At 49.8% G+C, this 25,651-nt stretch overlaps 3 protein-coding genes across 4 annotated transcripts; 2 read left to right on the plus strand and 1 right to left on the minus strand.

The window, feature by feature from the left end:
- The first annotated feature begins 1,916 nt into the window (after window positions 1-1,916).
- On the plus strand, window positions 1,917-12,993 carry LOC119848892 (gasdermin-A-like). Of its 2 annotated transcripts, none has more exons than XM_038385243.2 (10): window positions 1,917-2,890; window positions 5,524-5,713; window positions 6,068-6,233; window positions 6,341-6,434; window positions 6,634-6,675; window positions 7,207-7,236; window positions 8,672-8,817; window positions 9,322-9,472; window positions 10,169-10,242; window positions 11,791-12,993. In XM_038385243.2, exons 1-10 carry the CDS (start codon window positions 2,827-2,829, stop codon window positions 12,031-12,033), a joined length of 1,200 nt encoding a protein of 399 aa, XP_038241171.1. In that variant the 5' UTR covers window positions 1,917-2,826; the 3' UTR covers window positions 12,034-12,993. The 2 variants fall into 2 exon arrangements, with proteins under 2 accessions (XP_038241171.1, XP_043359270.1); XM_043503335.1 differs by lacking the exon at window positions 1,917-2,890 and adding an exon at window positions 5,062-5,278.
- Window positions 3,146-16,068, minus strand: LOC122457584 (basic proline-rich protein-like). The gene is made up of 4 exons (XM_043503245.1): window positions 15,566-16,068; window positions 14,285-15,484; window positions 10,673-10,772; window positions 3,146-6,461 (listed from the first exon to the last, which is right to left on the minus strand). The coding sequence occupies exons 1-2, from the start codon at window positions 16,066-16,068 to the stop codon at window positions 14,476-14,478; spliced, it is 1,512 nt and encodes a 503-aa protein (XP_043359180.1). The 3' UTR covers window positions 3,146-6,461; window positions 10,673-10,772; window positions 14,285-14,475.
- Window positions 15,966-25,397, plus strand: PSMD3 (proteasome 26S subunit, non-ATPase 3). The gene is made up of 12 exons (XM_038385694.2): window positions 15,966-16,244; window positions 17,893-18,083; window positions 18,577-18,714; window positions 19,241-19,377; window positions 19,597-19,787; window positions 21,072-21,175; window positions 21,408-21,522; window positions 22,721-22,840; window positions 23,052-23,155; window positions 23,676-23,831; window positions 24,601-24,651; window positions 25,044-25,397. The coding sequence occupies exons 1-12, from the start codon at window positions 16,067-16,069 to the stop codon at window positions 25,119-25,121; spliced, it is 1,563 nt and encodes a 520-aa protein (XP_038241622.1). The 5' UTR covers window positions 15,966-16,066; the 3' UTR covers window positions 25,122-25,397.
- The last annotated feature ends 254 nt before the right edge of the window (window positions 25,398-25,651 follow it).

A 25,651-nucleotide genomic window follows, 5' to 3' on the forward strand; every position in this document is an offset into this window, starting at 1 on the left:
AGCGCAAGACACATTGGTTAAGGCATGACAGGCAGGTACTTACATACTACAGTGCCGAGGGCAGCAGGAGAACCTACATAGAAAAGATGCAGCAGTCCAAAGCCCTAGGGCACTTTGCAGGTTACAAGTCAGTGCCTTCAAACGAATCAGAAAATGCATGCACCCTGCAGATCTCTGTCCAGGACAAAGCTGCAATGGGGCAGGAGGGGTTACAATGCATCAGGCCATTAGGTTAATGGGTGGACGCAAATCTCTGAGAATCCACACCAGTGATGTGGGGCACCTTGGATGATGCCTCCATGAGCGCGGAGCCTTCTGGCTCACATCTGGTGCAAGAGAGATGTTGTTTGAGCCAGGAGAACTGAGTTAGCCATCTGGGCAGTTACACTCATCTGGCAGCATATGGGGGAAGACAGGAAGTTCTACCTCAGAGCCCAGCCGGGCTGGTTAGTTGAGTGTAGGGAGGAGGGCAGGCATCTGGCTCATTGACCTCAATATGTTCTCAGTGGTGGGCTGGAGCCAATAACCATTAACCAGGCCCCCTGCTTAATGGAGATGCTTCCTGGCTTATGTCTTTGGGGATCCTGCTGGTTCTAGTCTTTGTTCTTCTCACACTGTGTGATACATGGAGCTGGCACACAAATTTGCCTCACCCCCTGCCTGATCCTGGATGTTGCTTTTGGGTGACTGAGACGTTCCCCTGGTGTTAGCCGGACCGGTGAGCTGCGAGGTCACTCCAATCCTCAGTTCTGAGAGCCAGCCTTACCCTGCTCGGCTGTGAGAACCCCGCTCCTGGGCTGTTCACGCACAGCCTCTGGTATGTAAGCTGCTCCCAGCTACATAAGTGAGCCCTTTTGGCCAGCCGCTGCTTGTACTGTGCAACCAAATGACACTAGTCCATATCTCCAGTCCCAGAGACAACCCTAGGAACCTCTGTCTTGCAGGGTCCAGTCATGCCCACTGGACGCTGCAAGCTTATATGTTCATCAATTTAACAAAGCAATTGATATGTACCAGGCTTGTTATCCCAACGGGTGTCTGTGACAAGCTTCAAACCAAATGCATTGCTTCAGGTAGAATAAACAAATTTATTAACTTCAAAAGATTGTAAGTGATTATAAATCAAAGCACAAGAAGTCAGATTTGGTCAAATGAAATAAAAGCAAAACACATTCTAAACTGATCTTAACACTTTCAATGCCCTTACAAATTTAGATGCTTCTCACCACAGGCTGGCTGGTTGCCCTTCAGCCACGCTCTCCCCTTTGATCAGCGCTTCAGTCACTTGGTGGTGGTGTCTGTAGATGGAGGTGGAAGAGAGCAAGCATGGCAAACATCTCTCCCTTTCTTCCCTCTTGGCTTTGCCCCCCCTTCACAGTCAGGTGAGTATTACTTCATCGTAGTCTCAAACTGATCAAGGGAAGGGGGGTGTGACTCACTTGAGAGTCCAATAGATCCTTTGTTGCTGCCTAGGCCAGTGTCCTTTGTTCCTGTGGGGCTGGGCTGGGCTGGGCTTGTCCCATACGTGCCCTGGTGAGGTGTGAACTGCCCCTCCGCTCCTGGAGAGTTTTGCCTGGGCGTGTTTTAAGCCATGAGAACACTTTTTCAGCCTCATAACTATATACATGAAATTACAATCTATAACATTACTGTAACAACAATGCTCAGTGAATCATGAGCCTTCTAAAGACACCCAACATGACAAACTTTGCATTGGGTACCACACAATCATAAGGATGAACATGGGGGTGTAGGGTGTTCCCCCAAGGTACAGGGCATCACAGTGACATAGCTGGGTCTATGCAGGGGACTACACCTCCCGCCAGCCCCCACTGCATGTCCCTTTTCCCCGAGCCGGAGGCCAGAGAAGGGAAAGGTGGTGAAGGAGGAAGTGGCCAAGCTGACATGAGCTGTGCTGGAGGCAGGAACGGATGCAGAGCCGCATGTGGAACAGGCTGTGACTGCTGGACATTATAGCTGGAGGCAGGTCTGTGTGGGACTCGTGGGGAAGCAGCAGTAACTGGGCAGGGAGCAACAGCAGACACACTAACTGGGTGCTGTACAAACACAGAACAAATAAACCGATGCTGCCCAAAGAGTTCAAACTCTAAAAGCCTGATCATGAGAATGTCGAAGGAGTATCATAAGTGTGCACGCTGGTTCTCAAGCTTGCTTTTCACCTCCCTGCCCAGCTGGAGAGATTTTTTTTTTCATAAGCAAATGCCCCTCACACTGCTTCTGCCATCTGAGCCTGGGGGTATTTTCACATTGGAGGTCCAGTTTTTGCCCATTTAAAGAGTCAGTTAAACAGTCTGCAGAGGGAATGAGTTATCTGTCTAGGTTCCTTTCTTATATGATGTCACCCTAAAAGTATAAAGTATGCACATAATTTTGTATATACAACTGATGGGGTTTAAAACATGCAATCCACAACTCCACTTCCGCCCATCTGCTTCTCTCACAAGGCTCCATACTGAGCAGTGCATGCTGCTGGGGCCTGTAGTTGCTGTAGATGACACCCTGAAGTGGCATTGTAGAACTCTGGAGGAGGCACTTTGTCCAAGTCCACAGTACAGCCTCTGGGCCTGACACAGGACAAGCAGTGCGAATCAGGAGTTTGCAGAAAGTTTGCCAAAATGCTGAGATGGAAAAAAACAAGAAGACCAGCTACTTGGAGGCAGAATTGAAAGCAAAAAAAAAAAACCACACTCAGCAGGTCAGTTCAGGCAACCACTTCCTGAACTGTCACAGGAAGTACAGAGGAATCCGTTTTGTTTTTTTTAATTTCAACTGCTGAAAAAGGAAACTATAAGAGGCCATGCTGAGATGACGAGAGACATAGCTGATCACACCACTAACAAACTGGTCTACCAAGTCTTCCGGCAGAGTGGTAAGTGTTTAATCAAGAGACTGTAATAATGATGCAAGTTTAGGGTAATACCAATGGGGGGAGGGCTATTCCTTTGTTCTACTGGAGCGCAAAAAAAAGACCCTGCCCCATTTGATTTCTAATCAGTGCCTTTCTGCTCTTTAAACAAATCCATGCTAGTGGAGTGTTTGGTTTTAAAAAGAACTACCACTTATGGGCTATGAGTAAAGCAAATTCTGTAAAACACTGGAAGAAAAGAACAGTGATTTTTTTTTCCAGGAGGGGTGGACGGTATTAACCTGAAGTATAAAGGTGGGGAGGAGCAACCCTTCCTTCCTTCTTCATAGGTGCTGAATCCTAGCCATGAGGGGAAATTTCACTGGGCACAGAGAAAAAGCACATAGCTTTTTTGTGTCTGGGCAAGTTTAGTTTTGTAAATTAAAATCATTTTACTTCGTCCTTTACTATGCCCTCCACATCCTAATACTTCAGATGATGGTCAAACTACAGAGAAAAGTGGGGGTAGAGGTGAGCTCATGAGACAGACCCGAAAAGGGATGTTGCCTGAAGGGCACTTGTTTCCTTTCTGCCCCAGCCAGATGTTTAACTCCCAGCTGTGAGGATAGGGAAGCTTTCAGCTTCCATGCTCCCTATTATTGACCTAAACTAACAACAGCCAGTCCTGTATGTTCATGCTGGGGGAACTGGCACAGAATTAGACAGGATGTCTCCAAACCTGTGTGAGGAGTTATGTGAACTCCCCCTCTACAATACCAAAAAAACTACTGAATCATTTTTTAAATCTCTGTATTGGAATTATTATATGCAGCATCCATTAATCAGTGTTTGTTGTCCAGATCTTTGACTGCTCTGCCTTTCCCTAGGGCACTGGGCTGTGGATTGCTAGCTCTGAGTCTAGTGGTTAGAGCAAGATGCCAGAAGTGAAAACTTCCAGGCTCTATCCCCAGCTCTGCCACTGACTCGCTCTGTGACCTTGGGCAAGTTATATCTACTCTATGCTTCAGTTTCCCTCTCTGTGAAATGCCAGTGACAGCAAGCTTTTGATATGCAGATTCCGGATGGCTGAGGCGACATATTGTATCCAGGTTCCCAGGTTCATCAGTAATCTCCCAGGTCTTGAGAAAGATGACTGATGAACCCAGGAAGCTGAGTAGCAAATATCACCTCCTCAGCCACCCTGGAACCTGCATGAGGCATATCAAAAGCTTCTTCGGACAAGAATGAGAGGCTTTTCCCTGGGACAGCTTGGGGAGGAGAGCGGAGGTGGGGCTCCTCTGAGCAGACCAGGGTGGGGGGGTGTTCAGGACACCTCTGGCTGGGAGGAAGGACTCATGGCTCCAGCTGCGGGGAAGGGGGTTTCAGGGCTCCAGCTATGAGGAGAGGTCATGGGGGGGGAGGGGCAGAGCCAAGGGCTCACTTTCCCTAAGGGGGGGGGCGCTCCACTCCCCACCCATGATCAGAAAGTATAGAGTTTGACAGGATACAATTAAATGAACCTACTTTGGGAGACGTAGATCCTGCTCACAACTCTTGAACTGACTCACTGTGTCTGATCTAGGGCAAATCACGTCTCTCTAACTGGGTGTAATAACAGTGGCCCATCCCACAGGCCATTTGTGGAGCTTAGGCCTTTCTACATTGCCATGTATCAACCTAGTTGTGGCAGCATCTTCACTTAAATTTGGCTCTCACCAATGTAAGTGCGTCTCTACGCCAATTTAGTAACACCACCTCGCCAAGCAGCATAGAGTCACAGTCAAGGTAATTAGGTGGACACAGTGTCAATGCAGACCCTCTTGCTTACATCAACTGTTACTGGTTTCCAGGAGCTGTCCCACAATGTTGCCCCCTGACAATACAATCAATGCAAGCACTCCTGTTGAGGACACACACTGCTGACACAACAATCCCAGTGTGCACTCACACAAGTGATTTAACAACAACAGTGGCTGTATGCCAGCATAAACTAGATCAACATAATTTTGGTCAACATGGCCTTAGGTTTTTTGCTTGTTTTTTTAGCTCTGAGCCGGTAAAACTTGCTGTCAAAGAGCAAGATACCTTGCTGCAACCTCCAGTTGATTTCAGATGTGTTTGCTTCACTTGTCTTTGCCTCCTAAGGTAAAAGTACATTTCGCTTCAGTTAAAGGGTACATCAGGCTGCAGACAGGATGTTTCACAAAGTAACCAAAGACCTGGCAAAGCAGCTGGATCACGATGGAGATCTGATCCCAGTTTGCAGCCTTATCGACCAAGATCAATTCAGACCCCTAAATCTCGTTCGAAGGAAACCAAAAAAGAGATTATGGAGGATTCAGCACCGCTACTACAAAACAGGATTTCGGCTCTGTGATGTTCTGGTACCAGGACAGGACAGCAGAAATCTAGGTAATGCCAGTCTTCCCACAGTATTCACCTGTCCAGTGTGGCAACACTGCCTGCAGCATCCAGGGCTGAAGACGCTGTTTTCTTTCAGCGACTGGCTAGGGAACTATGCTGTTTGTGTCTGAACTCTGTGAGGCCTCATCCTTCCTGTGTGCACAGGAGCTATGGGCCATAATTACATATTAGTGGTACAAAGAGAATGTGTTAACTCTTGCAGGGTTTCTCTTCTCCCCCTTCCCCCACCCCAGATGTCCAGGATTCACGCTCAATCACTGTTAAGGATTGCATTGATGGCACAGTAGCGTGGACTATTAAGACGCCTGATGACTTTGTGAGAACTGAAGTGACAGGAGCTGCCAGCACCTACCAAGGGAAGTCCATCAAGGTGAAAAGAGTAGAGGTCAGCCCAGCAGACCTCACGTTGCTACAAGGAGAAAGGTGAGGCTGGCAGAAATGGGAGGGAAGGAAGGACTGCTTTAACTTATGCAGCAGCTGTCCATGGGCCCATGTCAGCTGCTGAGACTAGCTGTAACAGGGCCACATCTCATTTCCCCGGCCGCACCTCTCATCAGCACTATGAAAGGAGATAGAATAGAGGCTTCCACGACTTTGTGAACTCAGGGATTCTGCTTAGATCAGGGGAATTCCCTGGTGGACACTTAAGCCAGCTTTCCTCTTGCTTTGTGCCCCCAGAGTGGCAAATCCAAGAATAAGGACAGCCAGTGTCAAGACTGTACAGTAACCTACAGAAAGAAACTCAATAGCGAAGCAGAGTTCACTTCTTTTTTTTAGGAAAATCAACATGGACCATTCCTTCATTGAGGGTTTAAGGAAGCGCAGAGAGAACTTGTACGTGATCAACGAGGCTGTACAGGCTTTGGAGGAGACCACATTTTCCAAGTCCAGTACCATAGAAGGCAGCATTCTGAATGAGATCTATGTCCATTTTTCATTAAAGGTTCAATTTCTATCTAGATTCAGGAAATGGGGGGGAGGAAACAGCCCCCTCTTTTTAGCACATCTCTATGCTGTGTGAGCTCGCTAACTCCTCTTTCCATGAACCAGGGCACCAGAGGCAGCCAGAGAGTCATAGTTATCCCTAAGGACTGTGTCTTGGCATTCAGAATCAAGCCACTAATTATTCAAAGTGAATCATGGGGTAAGCATCATCCACAAAACTCATCCACTCTGGGAGGAAAAAAAGCAATACATTAGAAATGAATTTCCCAAGATGTAACAGATATTTGGAAGTGGGGTAGGGGTATTTTCAGGCTTAAATACTGCTGGTGAAAACCTGAGGCATCAAATAACTCTTCAAAAGGTTATAAATGGTCATTTCCCTTTTTGTATCTTCCCAGGCATTTCCCATTATCCAGATGATGAAACATTTGTTGCAGATGGTAAACAGAATACTTTGCTCTCTAAAGCGTGATTTTTAAATCAGTTTAGTTAAAATAGTGTAACTTTGTGTATGGACACATATCAATTTCATCCTGGCTTAGAGCCGTTTACCTTGCACCACTACATTTATAGGGGCAAACTAAATTGATATAGCCAGTTTTAAACCATTGCAGGGCTTTGCACCAGTTTAATCTGTTTTTAAACTCTCAGATTAAACCAGTGCAATCTGTATGTAGACAAGCCCCAATGTTGCTAATACGGATGTAGCTGAACAAATCTTAGCAACAGTGGGAATTTTTTTGAAAATTTCCTTAGTGTAAACAAGGCTCCAGAGTGTTTATTTTAGCCAGTTCATGAAAAATTATATTTATTAACAAGGATAATGGCTTTCCTCAAATATACGTACCCTTTATACTGACACAGTCCTTTTAGTGGAGTAAAGATAAATGCACATTGGTGTTGACAACAATTCATAATTACAAGGGCTCAACTTCTATGTTATTTTTTCCTTCACTTCTCTGCCTTCACAGCTCCAACAGAGGAATCCGATTACTCCCCAGGTAGGTAGCTCTTTATAACATCCTCATCTGACATTTGGATACAATGTAGACAAATCATTTCAGGTTGTTCTGACCTTATAAGTCATTGCTAAGGGAAGCCACCTAGAGATGCATAGATTTCCCAGATTTTTCACTCTGTAGAGCACTTCATAACAAAGAAATCCTCTCACAGACCCACCTCTTTTGACATCCCACTGCTTGATTCTCAGAACATTTCACTCTAAACTACCAGAAAGGTCCCCACAGACTATGCAAATTCCCACAAGCCAGCTTGAAAAATATTACTCCATAGCTTGATGTCTGCACCACATAGGTTATAAAGATGTGTTTCTGGACTGTATACTGAGTTTCAGGACCTGACTGCTTTCCAATTTTTCACCTTTACAGTCACAAACGCCTGTGCAAAATGGATGTAAAACGCTACCAATTCAAAACTTACTCATACCTACTAAAATGTTTTACATACATTTTGAACAGGTGTTAAGTGATGCACACACATTGTTTGTACAGGTTTAAGTGATGACACAAAGTTCAAAGGAGTGGGGAACCATGCTCACAAGGTATATTTTTGTCATCTCATACAGAGATCTCATATGCAGGATTTGAAATTTCACCAGATGTCGCAGCATGAAAATCAAAATTGACACAGTTTAAGTGGCAAATATAAGACAGTGACAATTTATGTTGACTTTCATGTGATTTGGATATTTCTCACTTATCAGAAAGCAGCGTCAGAATGTCTAAACAAAAAGACAGGTTTCAGAGTAGCAGCCGTGTTAGTCTGTATTCGCAAAAAGAAAAGGAGTACTTGTGGCACCTTAGAGACTAACATTTATTTGAGCATAAGCTTTCATGAGCTACAGCTCACTTCATCGGATGCATAAATTTGTTAGTCTCTAAGGTGCCACAAGTGCTCCTTTTCTTTTTGTAAACAAAAATTTGATGTCATTATGTAACAATTTAATCTCTCACTCTACTTGTTAATGTAAAGTGGTGTAAACCTGACAATCATCATACAAAATTCCTTGACAAAGCAATGGTTTATGCTGCTGTGCATTTCATATAGACTACCCTTAACCTATAGCTTGCAAATATTTTAGTGGACTAATCTTTTTTCCAGTGAAGGAATTAGAATGAGATGATTTGTATTCTATTCTAAGCTCTGTTATTAACTCATCTTGTGACTTTGGACAAGTTAATTCTGTAACATAGAAAAATATTCACTTTAATAAGAAAACGTATTAAGATCCTTGGATAGGAGGCATTAACTGAGAACAAAGTATTATTAAAATTACCCGATGTGTGATTCTCTGAATAGTCACAGAAGCCTTTCCAAATCTAAGTTTTCCAAATCTAAATTTTGAGTCCTATCTGACCCTTTTGAACTGGGACAAGCAGGGAATCCTGCATTCTGACTCTCCTACGCTGTTTTCAGATGGAGGAATGGAAGGCCTGCAGAGAGAAGTTGAAAAGGAATGTGAAGAGCTCTCACAGTTGTCCACAGATCTGCGTGCCAAGTTCTTAAAATCAATCATAGCCATGATAATAAACATCAACCTCTTGCAAGAACTCAAACTCAAGGTAAAGCTCCTTTTTTCAGTCATTATGGGTTCAAAGACCTCCCACCCCCACTCAGATGTCCTTCCTATCCTGTGACCAGTCAGTTCAACACCTTCTGATCTGGTCCCCATTGCCATACAAGTAGATAAACTAAACGCGAAACTCCAGCTTTGCTCTGGAAGGAAGATGGGCAGAATTACTTCGTAGGCCTCTTTCATCTAACTTCTATGAGTATCATTTTAAAAGGCACACCGAAATTCCTACATGTGAATATGCCAATGGACCATTTCATCCAGCATCCTGTATCTTACAGCAGCAAATATGAACATTCAACTCCCCTAATCCCCAGTTGTGCTACAGTAGATAACTGAGGTTAGGAAAAATGTGGTCACCCAACACCGCTTTCCTCCCAGCACAGTCAGATGCATACTTCAGTACTTCACATGACCACGCTGGATTAGTGTTTCTCTCAGCAGCCTCCAATCCTCAGTCCTGAAGCTTTCCCCCCCCCTCCCCAACCCACAGCTAGAAGAGGCTTTTGAAGATGCTGATAAATGTGAACTAAAAAGTGAGAATCCAGACTTGGAAGACTTGCTAAACACTTTACAGGATTCTGCAGGAAACATAAATCTTTACCTTGCTGGGCCGGTTCTCTACACTCTTCAAGCACTTGATGGTAAGAATAAATTCTGGGTATTTTAATGGGGGGCACCTAACCACACCAATATGTAAGAAATGAGTCTGCCTACGAAGAACAGAATGAACGATGAAGGAGAACTCGCATGGTTCAGACATTCCTTAGATTTTTGGCTAGGGCAGGGTACAGAGTCCGCTGAGAATTTGGACCTGCTTTTGGCAGACAGTGCCAACTAATATAGCGTACCATTTGCCAGATATAGCATTGTGATGGACTTTACATCCCGTTATGGTGAGATTCCTAGCAGAATCCTCATATTGAGGCACCTACTTGGAAACACAATGCATTGGGGAACCCAGAATATAACACACAGAGGACCTGAAACCTCAGCAAGAACCTGAGAAAGGGTGGTTAAGTAACAGGAGTGGGGGAATCAGGACTCTCCAGTTCTATTCAGTTTTGCCACCACTTGTTCTGTGACTTTGGGCAGCACAGGTGCAGACAAGGGAGGAAGTGTCTTGCCCAATCTGCATAATGGGAATAGTGATTTCAACCATTCACCCCCTCACAAGGATAGTAAAACTTAATTTAGTCAAATTATTAAAGTGCTTTGAGATCATCAGAAGGGAGTGCAGACAACTGATGGTTATCCTCCTGGACTTGTCCACCCTCTGCACTTATCCTTATACTGCCCAGAAAAAAACCCTTTTCCTCACATGATTTCTTCTTTTCCAGAGCTAACTGAGGATCAGTTACTGCAGCTGGCACAGTCTGTGAAGAAGCAGATTGTATCCAAACAGCTTGAGCTGGTGAGAGAGAACGCCAGTGAAAAACAGCGCCACACATCTCTCAATGAAGTCTTCCCTTTTGTGGTTTTAAATCAAAGCTATGACTAGATCAGGGCATAAGCAGCAACATCACAGCTTGAAGTGATGCAAAGGAAGGGTTACTACAGGCTTCAGACAAGGCTGGGACCATAACTGCCCACTTTCAGCGAGATCAACTAATACACGGAGCCCCAAATTTTCTGACACCGAGGGACACATGGCATCTACCCAGGAAGCAATGGGTGGCGCCTAGATTGCAGATACAGGATATGTCTAAAAAAACTAAACAGAAGCAACCCTACCAATTGTTGGCATTTTTATTCTCCTTGAGAGATGAACAGAAATTACTTTGTAATTTGAATTCAGCATGTTCTAGCTATGCTGTTATCCAGTGTAACGGGGTTGCACTCACCTCTCGTGAGCACCCCCTGCCCGAGTGCTTCCACTCTCTCCCTCTGTTTGTGGTGGGTCTTTGCTGACTCAGCCCATTGGCCAAGTCATACACAGTCTCTCTGTGAGATAAAAGCAAAGCAAACCCTTTTCAGGATACGAATCTAACAGGGCTTCTCCCAGTGCCCTCTATAATGTCTCTGTTTATCCCTGCTCCAGAATACAGTGCCCCAAGACTCCTTCACTGGAGGCAGTGTCTTCACCCTCTCAGGGCCTTTCTGGCCCCAGCTCTTCAGCTGGGCCACTACAGTTCAGTTCCCTTTCTGGGGTGCCTCAAAGTCCAGGCTACTTTCCCAGTAGCTGGTGGGGGGACCCAGGTCCACCCTCTACTCCAGGTTGCAGCCCAGGGGCCCTGTAGATAGCAGCCATCTATAACATCCCTTTAAATAAACGGTGTTGCTGCTATAATTCTCTTGGCCACTTTCCCATGGCTCCAGCACATTCTTCACCCTTACCTCAGGGCCTTGTCCTTGCAGAGTCCCAGCAGCCAGCCTGGAGCACCAGCCACCCTCCTCCAGCTCTAGCCAGGAACTAAACTCTCTCTAGCCCTGTAGCTCTGCTTATACTGCCCTGCTGGTCCCTCATTGGCTGCTTCCCACACAGCCACTCTAGGCATCTTGGAGGACCTCTCTACTGCCCTTTTCTGGGGCAGAGTGTGGCAGGGCCACAAGGCCTCCAGCAAGGGGCTTCATGGCCTAGTCCTCCCCATCACACCCAGGTTTACCCTCACTCAGCAGTTACTGCGAGAACATAGCTGTGGGTTGCATTGGTATGTCATGCTCCTGCTTTAAAGGCAAAATACTCACTTTTAGGGAAAAACTAATCCAGGAAAAATTGGAAATAAGTATTTACCATGATCTTAATAGAAAATAAGAATCTTAGTTCTAATAATGCACATTTACACACAGTACTTTTCACCTTGAAGAATCTCAGAGCACTTTGCATACTGAAAGACAGAGATCATTTATTCATCCACTGCAGTGACTCTGGTGGAGTTCTATGGGTGATTTCTAACAGAGGCTTATTCCTGTAGCAGCCAGAGATTTAACATTTTGATTTTGCTTCTTTGTTGTTGCAAAGGTCAAGAGCATCTTGAAGCAAGATTTGCACCTGAAAGAAGCTTTCATCCTGGATGCCAAGCTGGTCTCCTCCCTGCAAGAGGAGGAACTGAACATAACCAAGGCAATGATAGAGCTGGGTGGAGTAACGCTGCAGAGAAATGGACCTTCTTTCACTGGGACTAGCGACCTGGCTGCTTTCTCAGCCCTCAGTGCATTGTATGTAGCCTTGTATGCTTTACATCTTCTGTCTAGATCAGACTAGACATGACACCTTTCCTCACATTAGAAGGGATGTCAATAGAAAGACTGAAAAAAAGATTTCCTGAGGTTGATTATGGGAAGTGAGTTTTTCTCTACAAAAAGAATCCCCAATTTTATACACACCCACACACTGTAGCAACCTTACTTTGATCTGGATGAGACTCTCTTTATGTCTCCTCAATGCTGCTTCTAGATCAGTGGGTGGGAGAAGGAGACTGTTGCAAGTTGCCTGGCAGCCAAAGGAAGTGAGAAACCAGAACCAAGAATTAAAACAGGTTCTCTCACGAGAACCCATGGCCCAGGATGTCATGAGCTTGTCTGCCATATTTTGGCAGAACCGGCCAATAGGAGCTTTTGGGGGCGGGTTTGGGGGAGCAACTGCGGGCCAGAGCCAGGCGGAGCTGCTTGCACACCTCTGCCTAGGAGCTGGATCTGGCGCTGGCCGCTTCAGGCACAGCGCGGTCCACGGTGCCAGAACAGGCATGAAGCCTGCCTTTGCACCCCGGCTGCACCACTGACCGGGAGCTGCCGGAGGTACATCATCTTTATCCTGTTTTTCTAGTTCTGATAAGGTGGGTAAGGTAATATATTTTATTGGACCAACTTCTGTTGGTGAAAGAGACAACCTTTCAAGCTACAAGAGTTCTCCTCCAGAAGAGGAGCTCTGTGTAGCTTGAAAACTTCTCTCCTTCACCCACCAAAGTTGGTCCAATAAAAGATATTATCTGACCCACCTTGTCTCTCTGATATCCTGAGACAAACACAGCTACAACCCTACAATTTTGTAGTTCTGTAATTTTGATTATGGTATTAATAAAACTCAGTGTCTCTGTGTGTATCATCAATTATCTTCTTCACATTTAATCTTGAAGTAGCTGCCAAAAAACAAACCTGTTATTAGTAACAAGTGCATTTTGCACCCCAAATTAATTATAAGGCAATGAAGTCCAAACAAACTGACCTTTAAACAATGCACAATAAATATAGTCTTTGTCTGTGTTTCTACTACTATCTGAAAACCTTTTTAGTTACTTTTACATTCTATATCCTCCTCCTCTTTGTACTGCACTGGTGGTGGTTGGCTTTTGGGTTTTTTTATATGACTGGGATGGTTTTTTTGACTGTTTATATACCAGGGAGCCCTGATCCTGACTGGAGGGGCACTGCTAAAATGCAAATAAAAACAATCTCTTTCTGTAGGGTTATGGCAGATGTTTTTAAACACAAGTATCTATTCACTGATAAGCTGAGCAATTCAAAATATTTTCTTAATTTTTACGTTACTTCTGAATTCCAGGTACCTTACACCTGTCTAATCACACATTGCACTCCTTCCGAGACCCCTGGGGATATTGCAAAGAAGAGGGCCTGAGGTCCATGGGGGGGTGAACTCAAGTCTGTTGGATAAAGTACCCCATGGGCTTGTCTACCTTAGAAAGTTTCACATTAACTATACCCATAAAGTTAAAGGAGCAAACCCTTCCCTAGTGTAGGCAGTTATACCAGTATAAAAGGGCTTATATTGGTATAGCCTATTCTGGTTTGGGAAGTGAAATATGCTATACCATTATTGAGAACCTTTATATTGGTATAACTGTCTACACAAGCACTTACATTGGTATAACAATATTGGTTTACAGAGTCACACTTCAAACCATACGGTTAGACTGGCATCACTTTTCTAACATAGATCAGGCCATATTTACAATATGTCATGGCACATGGGCAGAAGTTGTGATCAAAGCTCCACAAAACCATAAGGAGTGTAACATTCTGATATTGCTGCTTTTGGCATGGGGGTGACTTGCTACCCTGCATCCCTTCACTCCAGCACCACCCCAGGCCAGGAAAAATTGTGGACTCCATTCAATTTTAGGATATTGTGAAGGCCAAGACTATAACAGGGTTCAAAAAAGAACTAGATAAGTTCATGGACGATAGGTCCATCAATGGCTATTAACCAGGATAGGCAGGGATGATGTCCCTAGCCTCTGTTTCTACCAGAATCTGGGAATGAGTGACAGGGGATGGATCACTCGATGATTCCCTGTTCCGTTCATTCCCTCTGGGGCACCTGGCATTGGCCACTGTCAGAAGACAGGACACTGGGCTAGTTGGACCTTTGGTCTGACCCAGTCTGGCTCTTCTTATGTTTTTAACAGAGACGCATGCAAAACTCTGCAACCGGATGAAAAAACATTTCCTAATAACAGCTCTAATGCCTGCAGTGAGTACCACCCACGAGCGCTTACTGTTGGGCACCATGGCTGCCTTGGGCGGAGACACCAAGCTCTTCTTGAGACCTGGACTGGAAACTCGCTGGAGCAAGGGCTGCATCTTGCCAGGTGTTTGTGCAGCACCCAGCCCAACGGGGCCGCAGTCAGGCTGGGGCACAACCCCAATAACAAACAAAAGGTGAAAGGGGAGGGGGGCCAGGAGTTCCTCACCCTTTTGGAGACCAAGAGCAGCAGTGGAGCTTGAGGAGTTTCCCCTGAAGAAAGAAGGTCACTGTTGGGGGGAGGGGGAAGAGATCCTCCTGTGGGAAGGGGGTCCCTGTGAGGGAGGGAGTCACTGGAAGGAAGGGGGGTCCCTGTAGGGGGGAATCTCCCCAGGTGAAGGGGTCTTGCCTAGGGAATGGGGGTCTTTGAGGGGAGGGGATCCCTGGGGTGAAGGGGAGGCCTTTGGGGGGGAATGAGGATCTCTGAGAGGAAGGGGTCCCTGGGATGAAGGGGAGGAATGGGGGTCTCTGAGAAGGAGGGGGTCCTAGGGGCAAAGGGGGGAAATGGGGGTCTGAGAGGGAGGGGATCCTGGGGGCAAAGAGGGGGAACGGGGGGGTCTCTGAGAGGGAGGGGGTCCCGAGGGTGAAGGGGGGTCTCTGAGAGGGACGGGGTCCCAGGGGTGAAGGAGGGAAGGGGGGGTCTCTGGGAGGGAGGGGGTCCTGGGGGCAAAGAGGGGGAATGGGGGGTCTCTGAGAGGGAGGGGGTCCCAAGGGTGAAGGGGGGGTCTCTGAGAGGGAGGGGGTCCCAAGGGTGAAGGGGGGTCTCTGAGAGGGAGGGGGTCCCGGGGTGAAAGGGGAATTGGGGGGTCTCTGAGAGGGAGGGGGTCCCAGGGGTGAAGGGGGGGTCTCTGAGAGGGTGGAGGTCCCGGGGTGAAGGGGGGAATGGGGGGTCTCTGAGAGGGAGGGGGTCCCAGGGGTGAAGGGGGGTCTCTGGGGGGGTCCCGAGGGTGAAGGGGGGAATGGGGGTCTCTGGGAGGGTGGGGGTCCCTGAGGGGGTATCCCCAGCTGAAGGGAGTCTAAGGGGGGCCCTGGGGGGAGGGGTGCACACGGCGTAAACCTCTGAGGGAGCAAGTTTCGCGTCAGAGGGGGGCACTTTGGGGGCGCACGGCCCGGGAGACGCCCGAACCCGCCCCAGCCCACTAGAAAAAAGCCGGGGCGCGCATGCGCCGAGCTCCTCAGGCGTCACAGCGACACCGGAAATACCCGAATAGGAGGGAGATTCCCGAGCGGAGCCGGAAGTACCCGAGTTGCTGACGGAGATTCCCGAGCGGAGCCGGAAGGTACCCGAGTTGCTGACGGAGATTCCCGAGCGGAGCCGGAAGTACCCGAGTTGCTGACGGAGATTCCCGAGCGGAGCCGGAAGTACCCGAGTTGCTGACGGAGATTCCCGAGCGGAGCCGGAAGGTACCCGAGTTGCTGACGGAGATTCCCGAGCGGAGCCGGAAGTACCCGAGTTGCTGACGGAGATTCCCGAGCGGAGCCGGAAGGTACCCGAGTGATCACGGAGACGCCAAGCGGCCGCCGGGGCTGAGCCGAGGCGCGCGGCCAGAGCTGTGACGACCCGCTCGGCGCTCGGTTCTCCAGCCTGCTTCTGACTCCTCCTTCCGCCCGCTCTCTGGGCTCGGCTGGCCGGGCCTGGCCTTTCCCAGCACCCCTCGCGGCGGAGCCGGCCGCCTCCTCCCGCGATTGTTGCACCGTCACCGCGAGCGGCGCGAGCTCCGGGCCCGGCTCCCCCCCCCCGCCCCCCGCCCGCGCCATGAAGCAGGAGGGCGCGTCCCGCCGCCGCCCCGGCGCCGACAAGGCCAAGCCGCCCCCCGAGGAGCCGCCGCCCGGGCCCCCGGACGTGGAGATGCAGGAGGAGGCGGCGGACGGGGCCGGCGGCGCCGCCGGGGAGAAGCCGCCGCAGCGGGAGCTCGACGCTGTCACGCTGGAGGGTGAGAGGGGAGGGGAACGGGCCGGAGGGGGAGGGGCAGAGGGGAGGGGAACGGGCCGGGGGGGAGGGGAACGGGCCGGAGGGGAACGGGCCGGGGGGGGGGGAGGCGGCGATGGCGGACCTGAGGCTGGGGGTGGGGAACGGGCCGGTGGGGGTGGGGCCGGGGGGGGGGAGGCGGCGATGGCGGACCTGAGGCTGGGGGTGGGGAACGGGCCGGGGGGGAGGGGAACGGGCCGGTGGGGGTGGGGCCCGGGGGGGGGGAGGCGGCGATGGCGGACCTGAGGCTGGGGGCGGGGAACGGGCCGGGGGGGAGGGGAACGGGCCGGTGGGGGTGGGGCCGGGGGGGGAGGCGGCGATGGCGGACCTGAGGCTGGGGGTGGGGAACGGGCCGGGGGGGAGGGGAACGGGCCGGTGGGGGTGGGGCCGGGGGGGGGGAGGCGGCGATGGCGGACCTGAGGCTGGGGGTGGGGAACGGGCCGGGGGGGAGGGGAACGGGCCGGTGGGGGTGGGGGTGGGGCCGGGGGGGGGAGGCGGCGATGGCGGACCTGAGGCTGGGGGCGGGGAACGGGCCGGGGGGGGGGGACCCGCCAGGGCTGGGCTTCGGTACCCACCAAGTCACAGGGGCTGTTTCCCTCTGGGAGGCTAGTGCCAGGCCCGGGTGCCCCACCCCACTGCTCTGTGAATTGCCCCCTTTCCCTGAGTCCCAGGGGAAGCCTTTGTAGGGAGAGGGATGGTGGGGGGGCTGATGGTTCGGTTGGGAAATGGTGGCGTCGGGATGGCCACGGTCCCCGTCACCGCACACCTGAGCACCTCGCCCCCGCTGCCAGGCAAGGCAGCGTCCTGGTCGCGCTCTCCCAGAGGCCCAGGGAGATGCAGGGCAGGCGTCTGTATGGCAGTGAGCGGGGTCCGCTCCCATTGACTTCAGCTGGAGCGGCGGATGTTCGGCACTCCTGAAAATTAGACCCCGAGTGGCTCGCTTAAGGTGACAGAAAGTCTGTGGTAGATCTGGGTGAACTGAACTCTCGGGCACAGCCAGCACCGTCTGTGTCCCCTCCACCCCAAGTGGCACATAAAGGGACCCCAATGTTTAGCTTATCTGTCAGCTTGCTCGCAAAGTGCAGTGGGACGCTTCCGTGTGAAAGCTGCGACCCAAGCCTGAGATGGTTATAATACTTGCTCTGTAATTAGGATGAAGGCAGTACTCAACGGGATCAGCCCAACGTTCATCTACTTGGTTTGTGTTCGCACAGTCCCTAGTGCGGTGGGGCCCTTGTCTATCACTGGGGCTCCTAGGTACTATTGTAATATAAATGATACTCCGGTATCCCTTCTCTCACTGTGGCCGGCACCAGGGATTGCAGAGGAAGATGCAAGAAACCTGTAGTAGACGGATGTAGGATAACCTGCCTCTAGGGAAAGTTTCTTCCTAATCTCCCCCCCTCCTCCCACTTAGAGAGTGGCTTATGTCCTGAGGTATTGAGGCTTTCTCCTTAACATGATATTAAAATGAGCAGGTAGAAGCGCATATCAGCCTTCAGATAGGAAGCAGGGGTATCACCAATATTATCATCAGATATTAGGATTTGCCTCCTTTGTGAGAGCACTTGCCAGGGGTGAAGTGCTAGCAGGATTTCCCTGTGCTGATGCAGACATCAAAGAGCATGTGAAGCAGCTTGAGAAGGCCGTGTCTGGAAAGGAGCCTCGCTACGTCCTGCGTGCCCTACGGGCTCTGCCCTCCACCTCCCGCCGACTCAACCCCAACGTGCTCCATAAAGCCATCAATGGCTTCTTCACTTCCAACAGCACCATGCGGGACTTCCTGCTGGGCTTTCTGGAGGAGGTGAGTCTGCAATGGGGGCAGAGGAGGTTGCTGAAGTTGGGGCGGTGACTCTGCTTCGGCAGATGCCGGGGCTTTTAGTAGCAGAGAACGTGTTGTTGTAATGGGGCAGGGGGGAACAGAGACCCCAAAGGGAGTGTTCAGACATTACAACCTGATTGCTCAGGAGTGCCTGGGAAGTGAGTTGGGGGCAGTGACTGGATCCAGTTCCCAGCTGGCTTGTGTCTGTATCAAAGAAAAATCACAGTGGGCATTTGCTGGCTTGTGTTGGCATCCTCAGCAGAGAGAGCAAAGACTGAGTGGGCCATGGAGACTGAACTCTCCTTTGTTCCTAGAGGTGATCCCTCCAGGTCAAGATTGAGGCAGACTGGAGGCAGGCAGGGAAGTTGGTACAGTCATTGGGGATGGGGATGGCACATCCATGTTGAGTTTCCTCTGTGAATTACTAGAGGACTTCAGAGCTGTGGATCCAGCACATCTCGGTCTCTCTCTATAGCCTATGGACACAGAAGCAGAGCTGCAGTTCCGTCCCCGGACAGGAAAGGCAGCCTCAGCCCCCCTCCTGCCAGAGGTGGAAACCTATCTCCAGCTGCTCCTAGTCATCTACCTGATGAACAGTAAACGATATCCAGAGGTAAAACCCCAGGACTGTCCTGCATGCTGCATTGGAGAGATCCATCCTGCTACTGAAATCCAAGTACTGGGTGTGCATGGCCCATGAGACTGTAGGGTCAGAACCTGAGTGCTCTCCTCATTGCCTCCCTGTTCCCATGAGCTGAGTACAGGTAGATGGTGGCAGAGCTCGTGTCCCATCCTAGCCTAAGCACCGGTGGAGGCTTAGTAGCTAGCCAGCAAAGAAAATACCGCTGCCTCCATTTAGTTACTTCATGTCTTACTGCCCTGCTAGGAGAGCTTCCCTGGAGTTATTTTAACCCCATCCCAAAGGGATTGGCTGAGATACAGCCCTTGGAAGTTACCAATGCTTTAGGGGCAGGGGATTTAGATTAATGGAAGTTCCCACAGCCAAAATGCTTCTGACTGCTTCCCCTCCTGTGTTTCCTCACAAGTGAGCTTGCTAGCGCACGCGTGCTCTCTCTCTCTCTCTCTCTCTCTCTCTCTCTCAACTTGTCTGTTTTGACCTTTCTCCTTTCCTTCCCCAGGCCCAGAAAGTATCTGATGACCTGATGCAGAAGATCAGTCCTCAGAACCGCCGAGCCCTCGATCTGGTGGTGGCCAAGTGTTATTACTACCACTCCCGCAGCTACGAGTTCCTGAATAAACTTGATGTGGTCAGGAGGTAGGGCTGGCTGCTGCTGTGTCTGATAGGTTAGTTGCAGTCCTGTGTGCTGCATTCTCCCGGAGCCTGCCTATACAGAAATGAAAGGGCCTTTTGGTGCCTAATGGCACTGCAGCCATTAGCTAGGATCAAAACCTTTCTGAGGACATTTGTGCTCTCCCCTTTTTGCAGCTTCCTCCCTCCCCTCTGACAGACTTTCCTCTCCACCCTCTTTTGAAGTTTCCTGCATGCCCGTCTGAGGACGGCAACCCTCCGTCATGACGCAGATGGTCAGGCCACCCTCCTGAATCTGCTGCTGAGGAACTACCTTCACTATAACCTCTATGACCAGGCAGAAAAGCTCGTCTCCAAATCAGTTTTTCCTGAGCAGGCCAATAACAACGAGTGGGCCAGGTACCTCTATTACACAGGTGAGAGGCAGCAATGCCACTGCAAGCTGCTTTACTGTTGTGTTGTCTAGTGACTAGAGCAGGAGACTAGAATTAGGACTCCTGAGTTCTGTTCCTGGGGCTAGGGAAGGAGTGTGATCACGTGGTTAGTGCCAGGGTCTGGATTCAGAGGGTTTTCTCCTGGTTCTGCCACTGACCCTGTGTCCTCTGGGAAATCGTATAATCGCTGCCTCCATTTCCTCATCTGTAAAATGGGCTAATACTTAGCTTAATGTGTATGTCACAATTCTTTGGCAATGGAATTTGCCACAGGATCTACCCCTTGCCACAGAATTGTATTCCAGAATCTACACGTCCTGCCCTAGTAAATGGGAAGAAAACGCTGGACAACATGCACCAAGCATAAAATGTTATAGTCTTGTCTGCAGGTCTGAAATGATAGGTCTGAGAGTGGTGAACTGCCACATTTATCTCTGGGGGGAGATAACTGCGCACAAAGGGAGTGGTGGAAATGCCAGCACTGTTCTCTGCTTTGTGCTCAATACCACAGTCCCCAACAGCCCCCTCTGCAGCTGCCAAAACCTCCAGCTTTTCCCTGGACTCTTGCAGTGCCACTCAGCATCACCAGTAAAAACGTCGGCAAGTGAAAGTGGCAGGGCAAGTAAAACTGAACTGAATGGAAACTGGAGAATCGAGGGGCCACTCTGCTGATCATGTTAATGTTCACGTTTAATTACATTCAAAATCTCTGTTCTAAAATTTAAATGAAGCAGCCCCAGTTTCCAGACCAGGTGCTACAAAATCCAGGGACTGTGCCACAGACCGTGGCCCTCTTGCCAGGGAGTACACTGGGCCGTGGTAGTAATCAACATGCTAGTGAACAGAAGTGGGTGTGAGGCTTTGAGAGCTGATGGAAGGGCTATGGCTGTGCAAAGAGGTGTTGGCATTGCTGCCCTGGGCAGGGAAGGTGTGAGGTAAAGATTGCTCGCATCCTGCTGTCCCGCTACGCAGAGTACGTAAGTGTGTGCTCTCTGAAAGACTGGAGCTCCTGTAGTCATTTGGAGCTGAGGCAACGGAACACAGATCTGCTTGTTGCTGATGTGACCTCAAGTGCTGTCAGTCTCAAACTGCACCTAACTAGAGCAGCCAAACGGCTGGCATGGCATGGAGCAGTTGACTTGATGAGCAGTTTGTGTCAGGTTGGGCGAAAGTCCCAGTGCTTGGGCTGGGCTTTGTCAGTTAAACCAACTTCTCTCTGAAACAGTTTCTGTCCCTCTGTAACTCCCGCTTCCCCTTCCCTTCCAGGTCGCATCAAAGCCATTCAGCTGGAGTACTCTGAAGCACGGCGGACCATGACGAATGCCCTGCGGAAGGCACCACAGCACACAGCGGTCGGCTTCAAACAGACGGTGAGTGGGTGCGTGCGTGATCCTCTGGGGGCACCTCTGGGTGGATGTGCGGCAGGCGCTTGTGCAGGCACTATGCGTCATCTGGCCCATGGAGAGGAGCAGAGCCAGGGTAGGATTCGGGGCTCTCACCAGCTTCTCGGCCAGTCTATTCTAATGAAGAATTTGCTTCCTTTTTGTGTCTAAGGCAGTTCTGATAGATTCATAGTCTCTTGTGTCTGTTTTTCCGCCTAAGGTCCACAAGCTGCTCATCGTGGTAGAGTTATTGCTGGGCGAGATCCCGGACAGACTCCAGTTCAGACAGCCTTCCCTCAAGAGGTCACTCATGCCCTACTTTCTCCTGACACAGGGTAAGGATGCTCTGGCTGCTCCCCAAAGCTTCATGATCTGTTGTTGGATGATCCAGGAACCCCAACTTTCTGTTCTGTGCCCTACCATTTGGTCTAGCTACAGCTTCTCAAATTTTCATGAAAAATGACAAATAGTGACAGCAGCTGGTAAATTGCACACTTTTATTTATGCAGTCTCATGCTGCAAGAACAGAGAGAAATTGTATGAAACTGAAAGATGTAGTTCTAAGGAAATGCAGGTCATAACCTGTGGAACTCATGGCCACAAGACATCAGAGACCAAAGGTGTAGATTGATTTTAAAAAAGGTTAGTCATTTGTATGGACAATGAGAACATTGACAGTTTCATTACATAAGACAAAGACATTTTTTTACATAACCATATTTTCACAAACAAAGGTCACTTTCATGGTTAGGTTTTTTTAGGCTAGCAAAATAGTGGTGCAACAGATAAAAGTGCACTTAAAAAATATGTGCTAATGTTGCTATGGCCAACTTCTGATTCCAGAGCCACATGCGCAAAATTTTCAGAATGGAAGATAATTTTCAGTAACTTTGTGCTCCGTTAACTGGTTTGATGACCAAGGGATATTGCTCCTGCTTCCAGTGCCCATGGTTCTGGGTTCTAATCTCACTGGATCCCTGGCTGGGGGAGTAAAACTTACTTTTTACAGTGAGAGTAATTAACCATTGGAATGCTTTACCAAGGGTTGTGGTAGATTCTCGATCACCGGCAATTTTTCAATCAAGTTTGGTGGTGGTGGTGGTGGTGGTGGTGGTTGTTTTTTTAAAGACATGCTCGAGTTTAAAAGGAAGTATTTTGGGGAAGTTCTCTGGCTTGTGTTACACGGGAGGTCAGATTAGACGATCACAGTGGTCCCTTCTGGCCTTGGAATCTATGAAATTGTTGGTCTCCAGAAGTCGCCACGTCATTATAAATTGAGATAATGTGCTCTTCGAAGGAGCAAAATATTTTTAACATTTCATCAATAAAGGGCACTGTCTCCTGTTTTATTTCTGGCATTTATGACTTAAACCTCAAAATTCCACTTACTAGAACCTTTACATGTCAGGAAGGAGTTTGTTGAGTGGTTGGTATACAGGACTCCTGGGTTCTGTTCCTGTTCTGACTTTGTGACTTCAGCAGATCTTTTCCTCTCTCTGTTTTCTCTCAACCGTCTGCTATATGTTCCCACAGCTGTTCGGACGGGTAACCTAGCCAAGTTCAACCAGGTCCTGGATCAGTTTGCGGACAAATTTCAGGCAGATGGGACCTATACCCTTATCATCCGGCTGAGACACAATGTGATTAAAACAGGTAAGAAGCTGCCAATGCCATGTCTTAGGCTAACTAGCCTCTGTGGCTTGCTCCTATCGTTTAATGCAGCAAAGGAGAGCAGTGTGCATTTAAGTCTCCTTGTGCTGCTTGGTTTAAAAGGCCTCTCGCTATCACACCCACTTCCCAGCTCATTCAGTGTATCTGTGGCCCCATGACACTCTCCAGCTCCTGTTCTTTCTCTCGCCTCCAGGTGTTCGCATGATCAGCTTGTCCTATTCACGCATCGCACTGGCCGACATTGCTCAGAAACTGCAGCTGGACAGCCCGGAGGATGCTGAGTTCATTGTTGCCAAGGTGGGTCATTGGGATGAAGCACAGGTTCAGGGATCAGTGTAAGAAATCTAGCCCTTGGCCCCTTCTCCCTGCAGTATTCAGGGACCACAGAGCTAACTGTCTGATTCCTGAGGGGTTGGTCCTGTATCTTTCAGGCCCTGTGGAACCAGCTCTCTGCTCCTCCAAAAGGGGCTGTCACCAGCCTCTTACTATTGGGATCTGGGCCATCAGCAGCTCCAAGTGCCTGCATCCCAATTAACCCCTTTCATGCCAGGGTGCTCTGACCCAAAGCGTAGCCTTATCCCTACCCATCTTCCTTGAGCAATCGTTACCAAGGGATGTTGCACCAAGAAAAAACAGGTGCTCAGGGCTTGAGAGAACAGACAAGCCAATTCGCTGTCCTGTGGGAGCCAGTCTCAGCTTCCTAAGTGCAAAGTGCTCATGCTGCCATCCCCGGCTGTTGACCCCTGGGCACTCTGCGCATGCGGACACCAGCCTTCGAGGTTGGCCCCTTGCCATTACTGTTGCCTCTGGGCTGTAGGCCATCCGGGACGGTGTGATCGAAGCCAGCATTAACCACGAGAAAGGCTACGTCCAGTCCAAAGAGATGATTGACATCTACTCCACACGGGAGCCTCAGCTTGCCTTCCATCAAAGGATCTCCTTCTGCCTCGACATCCACAACATGTCTGTCAAGGTAGCTATTATCCGGGTGCTAGGTCAGGTGTCCCGGTGGGGCCGGTCTCCTGAGATGTCTGAGTGCAGCAGAGTGACTTAGAAGCCTCAGGCCTTCAGAAGCTCCCCCAGCAGGTTTCAGGCCCCTCTGGGGTGATGGGTTGGCTCTTCTCCTTCCTCTCCCTCGTACCCCCAAATCCTCTGTTGGGGCACCAGTTCAAAGCATGGTCCCTCTGCCCTCCAGGAGCACCCCACATTCCCGTTTTCTAAACACACCCCGTTTTGTACTCTGCCAGCAAATACAGTGCACTGCAGCGGGAGTTGGGAGACAAAACTCCTGGGTTCTGTTTGCCACTCTACTGAATTGCCTCTGTAAAATGGGATCACGGCAAGCTCTCCCACGTGGGTCCTGGGAGGCCTCATTCATGCCAAAGTGCTGTGAAAGCCTCCGATCTCTGGCAGATCTCTCGGCACTGTAGCTCCAGCTGCTGGGAGCGAGAGCTGATTCCCTGGGTAGGCTCATGAGGCCTCAAAACATGCGCTACCTTTGTGAGCACATCCTGAGCTCCACTGCCTGGGAGGTGCATCTGAAGGTTGATGTCCTGTCAGTGAGGCAACCTAACTGGCCGTGCTGGAACTTGCTGATGGAGCAAGGAGCATGACCCCTGGCTGCAGTGCTTGCTTGGAAATGTCTCTACAGCCTGTGAGAGGTGCCTGTGTGATCCTTGCCTCTGCCCTGTGGCCCTGGCCAAGGTGGTCCCTCACTGATCCCCTTTTGTTTGTGTTTCCAGGCCATGAGGTTCCCACCTAAGTCTTACAACAAGGACTTGGAGTCTGCAGAGGTGAGATCCCACCTGGGTTCTGGGTTTCCTGCCTGTGGGGGGAAGGGGTTGAGCACCCCATTAGCAACCCTCCATAGGAGTGACACTTTCCTCCCAACCAGTGCTGTGTACCCGTGTCGAGCCTGTGCCAAGAGCCCCATCCCTGCCCTGGTGGGAACCTTTCTGTGGCGAGCCAGGAGTTCTGTCAGGGGCCCAGTCCTTGGTGCCAGCTGTGGTTTGGACAGAACCTTCTCTTCACTCATTTCACATGAATGGCCATCACTTCCCCCTCTCTCTCGGTCACTGCTGTCCTGGCAGCCTCTCCGAGCAGCTCAGCTACCAGTGCCCTGAGCCATCCCAGTCCCACTGCTGCAGTCGGCCTGTTAGGAACATGCCCTGCCTTTGCCTTCCAGGAGCGCCGGGAGCGTGAGCAGCAGGACCTGGAATTTGCGAAGGAAATGGCAGAGGATGACGATGACGGTTTCCCATGATCCTCTGGGGACAGCAGTGTATTTTTATTTTCCCACAGGGAATATCCTGTCTGATAGAAACCATCCTCTGGTGGCTACAATCCAGAATCTGCCTTTCTTTTATAAACTATCTGCATGTACGTATGGGGGGGGAGGGGGAAGCGGAGACACACCCAGGTTCTATATCGCCCTCTGCCTATTGCAGAGGGAAGTGCTCCCCTGCAACCATCACCCAAGAGATCAGCCTATTAAGGGAAACCCACCCTCCCAATTCCCAATAAAACTTCTTTTAAGGTTGCTTGTGGTGGATGTCATTGCTGCACCTGGCATGGGAAGCACACAAGGGGTTAATGAATTAAACCTCCTGAGCTCTGTTACCAAACCTCTTACCTGCTTCTGGGTGCATCTGTGTGCATGACCTGCTGCTGGGTAGGTGGTGGTTACTGCTACACAGACCATGGCTGAGCCGCAGCTCTCACAATAATAATGGGTTAAGACTTTGTTAAGCTTCAATTATGACTTTTAAAATAAAAGTTGGAAAAAAACCTTGC

This window comes from Dermochelys coriacea, chromosome 27, assembly GCF_009764565.3.
Source record: "Dermochelys coriacea isolate rDerCor1 chromosome 27, rDerCor1.pri.v4, whole genome shotgun sequence".
In the NCBI taxonomy this organism is placed as follows: domain Eukaryota; kingdom Metazoa; phylum Chordata; order Testudines; family Dermochelyidae; genus Dermochelys; species Dermochelys coriacea.